Source organism: Poecilia latipinna, unplaced genomic scaffold (genome assembly GCF_001443285.1).
Source record: "Poecilia latipinna isolate Pla-1442-1.1 unplaced genomic scaffold, P_latipinna-1.0 Scaffold17, whole genome shotgun sequence".
Lineage (NCBI taxonomy): Eukaryota > Metazoa > Chordata > Actinopteri > Cyprinodontiformes > Poeciliidae > Poecilia > Poecilia latipinna.
The window spans coordinates 367047-376644 of record NW_015112633.1 but is presented as its reverse complement, the minus strand read 5'-3'; the positions used below and the strand labels follow the sequence as shown (position 1 = coordinate 376644).

The 9598-nt window shown below is 35.1% G+C and overlaps 1 protein-coding gene across 3 annotated transcripts in view; it reads right to left on the bottom strand.

Annotated features, from left to right (window-relative positions):
• pard3bb (par-3 family cell polarity regulator beta b) overlaps positions 1–9598 on the bottom strand; it is a 241538-nt gene that overhangs the window by 224966 nt on the left and 6974 nt on the right. For all 3 annotated transcript variants that reach the window (XM_015034281.1, XM_015034263.1, XM_015034257.1), the window contains exon 2: positions 347–448. In XM_015034281.1, the coding sequence (XP_014889767.1) occupies positions 347–448 (102 nt within the window). The remainder of the gene's footprint in view (positions 1–346; positions 449–9598) is intronic.

Sequence of the window (9598 nt, the reverse complement as noted above, 5' to 3'; positions counted from 1 at the left end):
CTTAGATGACAAATGATCTAAGCTATTTCCCTGAACAAATAGAAGGAATAAAATAAAATAAGATTTAAACAAACAATCAGAAACATAAAAGAAAACGAAAAGTAAAAAATGTATATATTCTGGAAAAGACAATACTTTTCCATATCCAGTTTCTTTTCAAAACATTTAACGATCAAAGTGGTAATTAAATCAAATTCCTTACCTTTCAAGATTTCAAGAAAGTATGGAAATTGTAAATTTACATTAATAATTACTAAGGAGCATTTACAAAATTTGGATGTTAAAATTCCTTCCTTAAGAAGAATAATTCACACAATGCATACATTCTGCCTTACAGCTTTCTTACCTTGTCTTTGTCCTCGACCAAATCACTGAGGATGTCATCAGGGTCCAGAATACCCCCGTCACAGTACTCAACATGATGGGTTCGAACGACAAAATCTCCCTCCTAAGATACAGAACACAACTGAAAATCAACAAGCTGCAAACAATTGATATCTGCTGTTAGATAATAACTGGAATATTATTTTGTCATTTATTTAGCCTTTGAATTTCAGCAATTTTTAAAATCTCATTAGTTCTCTCATAAAGTCGCATGTATTTGTGAGTTTCATCTACAGAGGTCAAATGAAGAAAGTGTAAATAGCCACCAGCTACCTTTATCCTGCTTACCGTCATTGGTGTCAGTTTATAGTCAAAGTTCGCAACTTTTTGTCCTTTCCACTGTTTTTGAGAAAAGTTGTTTGTGAAGAAAGGTTAAATGTGCTTAAACAACTCATCCATCTGGCTGTTTGCCCTTTTAATCCTTGTACCATAGTTAATTGAGTCATATTTTTATTTTAAAAAAACTGCACAAAACATTGCTCCTTAACAATTGACATTAAGACACATTGAAACTGCTATTAAGAACTGCTGCTAATGTGCAATTTCCAATTTATTTCTATATTACAGTAGAACTATGGCATTTGTCAGGCTAGTGGACCAGAACCGCCTGCAAATCACTAAAAAGTCCAGAAGACTAATTAACATTAAACTAAAAGAATCACTAAACTCGGGAAATAGCTTAGATGAGAAATGATGAGGATCACTGAGTAAATAAAAATGGAGAAATTAAAAATTAAAAATGCTTATAACCGCCTATTTCAATAGCTCAAACATTAAATAGACCTTAATATACATTAAAATGTACAGTGGGAACCATCTTAGCACTACCAAAGATGATAAGATCTGCAGTCTTATCTCTACTATTGGAAAACAGTCAATCAGCGGCAAGGAAAATTAATGGTGCTTTTAGATTGGCTGTTTTGTAAATGTCAGCCAATAGCATGTCAAGTACCATTATCATAGGTATTTCTGCTCCCCAAGTTGCATTTTCTTTCAAATATTTTAGATAAATCATCAAAAAAAATCTGTGATTAGATCAGTTTTCCATGATCAGTTACATTGCCCTGAAAAATTTGCAAACAGCTGAACCTGTGAAACTGTGAATAGGTGGGTATGAATAACTAATTTTAAATTAAATAATACAGGTTAGCAAAAACACAGCTTTTTCTTTTGGTGGAGACATTAATGCATAATATCTCCATGCTGTCAAGTAGCCAGACTAAACATGTCGGCGAAAGGTGAAAGAGAGAGCTGCTGCCCTATATCTCTGGAAGCATGTCACAAATATCTCACTGAGGCAAAAAGAGACTGTCAGCTCTTGAAAACATTGTTTGTCTCCTTCCAAAAAAAAAAAAAAAAGAATATAGCCAAACTCAAACCATCCACAAACAACCTTATCTACTGCCTGCAAGCTTAAACAGCCTTCTCTTCTTGACCGGCCTCCCCTCGGTTCCCTTTGTTTCCAACCTCCACACATCTTCCACATCTTTCTCTAGGTGCCTTGTACAGATTACGACTCTCGCCTGGCCCACTCTCTTTCCCTCCTAACCCCCTTTTCTCTGCTGTGTTGGGTCTGTGATTAATGACACCGACACTGTACTGGACAGCTGACTACACAGAGCTAGTTGTCGAACAACATATTGAGACAACAACAAAACGAGTGCATACACACACCCACATCCTAAAAGCCGCACACAGCCTACAGAAAGGTATCCATCAAAATATTACAGGGAGCTGCTTCATTAAATCTTTCTTTCAGGGTCAGGTGCAAGGAACAGAGGAGCCACTCTGTGTTCCTGTACATGCCTCCAAAGGCCAATCCACACAGAACGCAAACTTAACTGTATCTTATTTCACAGAACTAATTTCATTTGAGCCCACAGACACAAAACTGAGAACATTACAGTTATGACATATTTGTTCTGGCAGATACATGTCATACATGTCTTTAAAAAGTTGGAAATATCAGCTTCGTTATATCTAATCTAAAGATGACACACTGTCTATATTACGTTGTAATTGCCATAAAATGGAAAATATTTGGTCTTATTGCATTTTTGAAAGTGTTCTGATGTAAGCTACCTTGCTAAGCAAAATACTATCTGTGCTGGAAAAGTGAAACTGCACATGATCCACAAACACATCATTCCCATAGTAGAACACAGTGGTGGTAGCAACATGCTGTGAGGGTTTCTGATCAGAGCTGATGGGAATATGAATTGAGCAAAATACACAGCAGTCTTGGAAGAAAATCAAGATGAAGAAAACATGGAGCAGAAGTTTTTATTCCAAGAGGACAACATCCCTAAAAATACAGCTTCAATACACTGGCTTATATTAGAATGGTCCAATCAAAGCAAAGATTTATATACCTAACTTCTGACCAAGGCTCAGCTATCTTGTAAAACACTTTCAGATGTAATTACATTAAAAGGTAGTTCTACTGACAAAAAGGAAGTGAATGCACACCTTTTTTCATTTGTAAGATAATTAGAAAATTATTTGTCATTTTATTTTCTCTTCGCAATGATGCAGTACGTATTTGTTGGTTTAGAAGACACACCATACATTTACCACACATATACAGCTCATTCAGAGAAACAGAAATTACTTGCAAAAGCACAAAGAAAATGGGAAACTAAATAGAACTAAATTCATTGGAGTTAGTTGTTGTAAAGTCACAAGATGTAAAAAACGCATATAAATCTATACTGTATTGGTGTATCACATTGCATGTAACTTGCAATAAAGTACTCTCACAAGTTAAACATAGTCTCTGCCCACTCCAACTGCATTTTTTACCACTGAAAATCAAAGCATTTATCCAATTTTTGTTTTACACTGCTTGAGCATGGGTTAATTTAGCTTTTCATAATTCCTGCTTTCCTTTCCAAATGAACTGCAGTGTGCTGCTGTGAAGTTTGACACCAAGCTAGCTTACACATCATCAACACTGTCAACTGATAGTACCTGGCATATGTTCAGGTTTTTAATTTTAAAGAAGCCCTACTTTGACACTGACACAACTGCATTGGCAACATTACATAACTTCACATTCTCAATCCAGCATCAACATCAAACAGTGCTTACAAAATCTGCATATTCATCTTGACTATCCTTTGACAAAAAGACATGCTAAACATAAAATTATTTTTATTCTCCAAAAGAAGAAGTGAGAAGAGAAGGTTGTGCACTTTTCTGTAACAATTCTGTGCAACCTGTGTGTTTTTTTTACAATGATTACATATTGAATGTCTAGACAATAGTTCTTTATACAAAGAGAAAAAAACTTTAGAGGAGCATAATAACTTTTCTTTGTTGCTTTAATAATACAAACCAATTGATCTATTTTGCAGGTAGACTAAACACTACGGCAAATACTGTATGTGTTTATTTTTCTTTGTATATTGATCAACCACAAAACTTAATTATCTCTAACATCTAGTAACATAAAGTTACAAGGAAAGTTCACTTTTCTGTGTACTAAAGCTGAGTTTTGCAGGCACTAACCCTCTTGTAGAGGACCAATAATGTTTTATCTCCATGAAGCAGTGAAAAATGTTGTGGCAGAAGTTATTTGCATTACACCAACACCCTCATTCCTTTGGTGACCTGCAACTGTTTTTAGGTCATCAGCCGCCCCTTCGGACCTCTTCTTACAGTAGGAAAGGCACAGAGCTAATAGTTGAGAAGTTAGAGGGTGATAGATGGAAGCTAAGTGATCTAGATTAAAAATGTGTGTCAGGGATCCTAATTATAAACAAAGAGGAAATAAAAAGATATAATGAAGTCAAACATCAGAATCATAAACAGATCGATCTAATACAAAAGAAAAGGCACGTCTTTGTAAGTGAAATTTTTGACTTTAAAGTACAGTTTGGAATTTAACATTTAGGATTCGTCTTTTTGAACAGCTTGCCCACACTGTCTCCATGAATCGGATTTCCTACATAGTCAGAAAGCTCAGTGTGGCAGCTGATTGCAAGCTACCAGGTCCCATCGTGTACAGAAAGGTTGGTGGTAGGTTGATTTAAGAGAACATTAAAGCACTGCTCTTTACCTAAGTCAACAGAACAGAACAGAATGAGGAATTCAACACATTCCTGCGGTTTTTCTGAAGAAAATCGGGCACGCGTCTCCTCCCTGCCTTTCCCACATTCTCAAATATAATTGCCTGTGACCTGGAAGGAGTCAGAATGTTTTACAACTTTATGAGCTTGTTCTTTCAGGTGTCTTCTACATTGCTATCAAACCTAGTGGAATTATTGCTTGCCTGTCTTCCAAGCAAACTTCTTTCAGCAAAAAATTTTTGTAAAGGGATTCTTGATGTTTAGAAGCTCATACTTTACACATTTTCATAGTATTTTAAAGGAGGATAAAGCCATGGCAAAACAAAGTACACACATTTTAAATTACATGGTTTTGGTCTTGCCATTTTTTGAGGCTTTTTCTTACAATTCAACAAATCAATAAGATATACTGATCAAAGTATGTTTTGATGTTTGAAAAACATGCAAGTGTGAGCAGTTTTTGTCAAGGGTAATTTTCGTCGTAATACTTAGATTGTTTTTGCGTGTGATTTCAGCCAGGGGTTAGAAATTCTTAAGTACATCCCTATCTATCAAAGTTATCACAACAGATAATTATAAAAAAATAAATGGATGACAATCGGATGCGTCATCCCAATGGAACCAATATGGAAATTGGAATGTTGCCAAGCAACTAAAAGAGTCAGCTGATAGAGCAGGTGGATTGTTTGGTTGCATGTTAAAATTAGTGAAGGTCAGCCTCTTTCCGTTATAGTGCAAGACTGTGGTACACAAGTGTCAGGTAACTTTCTTGTTATAAAATTAAACAACCTAAAAAGTCTTTGTCTCAAATAGTTGAGCTTTGACTTCATGCAAACTAAAGGCAAAACAGAACAACTTCCTCTTTGAAATATTACAAAATAATTAGGCTGTATGGAGTTAACATCTTCATCCGGGATGACACTGCTGATCACCAGCTGGTGTTAGTTAACAAGTACCATTCGGTTAGTAATTCATTCAACAAAAATTATGTCTTATTTTAAGAATAGAAAATAAATTTTAACAAAAACATCAACTGAGCTTCTGATATTTCTCACTCCACTGCCACCATTTTACCGAAAACCTAAACTCTGTGGTCTGCTTCCTAAAAAAGCAGACTGGTTGTCCTTTATCTTCTGCATGATATTCTTGCATTAGTTTGGTGTGGAGTGTCCTAGATAGCAGCTTAAAGTGCTAATTTTCTGTCATGGTTTTGTAAAAAATTAGAATATTGATCACAGGTGACTTTCTTTATCCAACTTCATCTATGATGTTTGAAACGTAAAACTTCAGTATGAATGCATACTGAAGTTATAAATTATCTATGGATAAATTAAGAAAGAGTTCTCTAATTCTAAAATTAAAAGTGTTAAGGTGCAACACATGTAGTGTGTGTTTATTTTTTTGTTTTTAATGTGATCAAACAAAAACAATGTAGGAAAAGTACACTTAAGTTATATCTATTAAAAACCATTGATTTTGAGTAGATCAGTCTATTGATAAATTACCCAAAGTTTGTTTTGTCTATCAATACAAAAGTCAGTGTTGCTGCATACGGTTTTACTGAAGTGTGGTCTTTTACAACAAACCACATTCAGTAATACTTCAAGTTATAAACAGAACAACAAAGTAACGATCGACTGGTTTCATTTCCCACCTAATCACAACTGAACTAGACACAGTAGGTACTGTTTTCACAACTTTTCAGAACTTCCTTTTTTTTAATTAAAACTTAGGAAAACTGTAGCGTTAAAAAAACAAAAAAACAATCAGTATTTGTTCACATTCGAAAACCCCAAGGAACACACTCCGCTGTTTCGTCAAAGTCAATTAAGAAAGTCCGTCAACATTGTAATAACTTCTTGGTGACTCCCGATGAAAACAGCCTCCGCTTGTTTCTTTTCTCTCCTTCCTCCCTTTCTGGCGCCTCTTCTTCTCTGTGCTATGCAAGCTAGCTACCTATTTGAAAGACTTATTGATTTCACCACAGTGACCTCTTTGAATATTACTGTTTGAAAAATATTAGTATTTTTCTCAATACAGCCACACACTCTCCCACAACAAATCCACATTCATAAATCAAGACTGATAGCTCTGGTTCCAGAGCCGTTTCTTGGAAATAAATCATATAATTACAGGTCAAGCTGAACTGAGTTGACTGATAAATGTGAGAATGCTGTTGTTGCCTTGTAAGAGTGTACAGACTACTTTGAACATATTACTACAGTATTAGACCCTCACAGTATTTTAGGGTTGTTGTTTGGTGAATGTAGCCTCCGTAAAAAGAGCTACATAAGTTTTAAGCCCCAATACCTACAAGTATATTTGGCACAAGAAAATCAGTACAACAACAGAACACCAAGCCCACAGTGAAATATAGTGCATCATGCTCAGGGCTGTTGTACTTCTGATGAGAAGTTTTCAAATCAAAATTAATTGAATCATGAGTACTTCAAATGTGATGTGGCCAAAAAGGGTGCACCCAACTTTATTGTTGGTAAAACAGTTAGCCAACCAGCAGCAGTGCAAAAAGTTGGTCCAGAGTCATGTAAAACTGAAGGAGCTTCATAAATATTAGTTTAAGGTTGTGCACCAGTTAGTGTGAAACAAGATTTAAAAGCACCTAAAAATCAATGTATTATTTATTTTATTATGACTGCATCTTATAATTGCAATCCAAGACATCCAATTCAAATTTATTTAAATTAGTGCTGGAAACATTAGGGTTATGAAAAATCTTCAATTACTGGAAGTGCGAGTAAGAGAAGCAAAACTGGGGATATCTAAACATTATTACTTTCATGAAATTAATATATTTTCCAGATCAAACCAAGTGTCAGCTGAAAAAGCCTACAATTGGAGAAATACTATGTCCTTCATATTGGTGGGCCATTTTCAGTAACAATTTTCAGGAGCAACAGTAAACACTTCTTCAAATAAAATAATACAATACAATTTCCATTAAGACATATTATTTTAATCACAACTGAAATGACGAAACATATCAAATAATGTTATTGATCTGTTTAGACAAAAGCCTGTTGTGGGTCCCATTAGAAATGTTAAAGACTTATTTTAGGATTTTGCAGTCTGTCATCAAAGATAAACTTGCTTGGACAGCCATTTTAACAATTATTTTGAATATCCCATTATTTTCTGCACAACTGCATGGCTCATGTCAAATTCTATTGACTTCTTTTCATTGGTAACCAGAATCATAAGATGTTACAATCATATGTCTAGAGAATACAATTGTGTTCATTCTCCCTTTTAGCGGTGAAGGATTCTACCAAGCTAAGTGTCTGAAGTTTAAACTGGACAAACCCCCTTTATATGCAGAGTAATTGTGTTTTAATCATGTGCAAGTAATATGATATCCCTATATGCAAATGAAGCAATTTTGAGTGGACATAAATGTGGAGGTGTCCAGATTTATGCCTCACCAGAAATTTTCCTTTTTCATTACATAATACTGAACATTGAATATTTTCTTCTTTTTTTATTTATAATGCTTTAACGTCTCTATACTCTTAAAATAACTTTCAAATATTCATATGCTAAAGTCGGTTAGAATAACACAAGCCCTGCTTGATATATTTATTCACATTATTATACATGATGTGTAGGAGCCTCCAGTTTGAAGACCAAGACATTTCTAAAAGCTCAATAAAACAAAATAGCAACAACTAAATGAATGTTCTTCTATTCTCATTTCACAGCTCATTTTCAAGGAACCACACACTTTTCATACCACTTAACTAGATTTTGCTTTCCTCTGTTAAGCAATGGCTTCTCTTTAACAGTTCTGAGAACTCTTAACAAAAGACCTCATAAATGAGCCTAAGAGTGTCAATTTAACAGTGATGCACATGCAAGAATGCGCAAGATAATAAAAATGGTTTTAATACAACACTGAACTCACTAAGTAGCATTAGGAATATGGGGGGAGGGAAGACTGAGGAAGACAGACAGAAAGCAAGCTGCCTCAGTGAGAATTTTAAAATGTGATTTGCCGAGGACTGTGAAGGAAGATTAGGGAGACTGGACGGCTTTACAACACAGTCACCCCAGCTTTCTAATCCTGAAACACATTAACAGCAATAATTATACAGCTACAACCGATTAGTGTTGCCGAAAAATGACTGAGTGACATGAACAGGAAGGGGGAGGGGAGCACATGGGGAAAAATAGATGGAGAAGAAATACAAAGAAAGACATAGTAAAGACGGATGTGATGAAGCAATTGAGAAAAACAAAATTCCCAAGGAGTCCAACAAGAGAGGGAGGAGAAAGATGTGTAGGAGTCGATAGTCGAAAGGTTGTGATAGGAGAGGCAGAGAAAAACTTTATGCCAAAAAATATTTATATTTATCTTAAAATTCATCAAAAATATGAGGAGGAAAAGCATAATAATGTTAGGACTTGCAGGAAGAGGATTAACTGAGAGACTTACAATGGAAGGAGGGAAGATGGAGAAGAGAACAAAGAGAACAGCAAGCTCAAATTCACTCATGGTGCAAATCCGGGCCAAATAATTTCTTTGACACACGTGGAAAACAATGTGTTTAAAGATTTGATCAATGGAACAGAGGGGTACAGAAAAATACATGCAGCTTTCACCTTGTCTCTCAGTGAACATTAAGATCTAAAATGTGCTTAATTAAGTCAAATCCGGCAAAGTCCAGCACAACACAGTGTGTGCTCGTTTGTTTTTCAGTTTCATTTAAGCTAATTTAGAGCTAACAAAAAAGTGTCCTCTGTGTTTCATTTGAAATTTACAAAGTTAACAGGTAGATTTGTAACTAATCTGCTACACTCTGCAGGTTTTGGCAGGAAGAACTTTTTAAACCTTCACAATGAAACATTAGCAAGTTGCTTCACTTACAGTGGGCCTCCAGTATTCAAAGTATTCCTGTAAATACTTGAAAGCCATCAACCAATAACATGCACAAATGAATGAAAAAAAAATTAGAACTTAATTGTTACTAAATGTAAGTTATAACATCATAAGGAAAATATAAAGTAAAGACTTTTTGAAAAGCAACATTGAAATATCAAATTTAGGACTTTTTACTACCATATGGATCCTCGTTCACGCCAGTATGTACATTAGCTAGACTGGCGCAATGATGGACTCAGACCTGAAC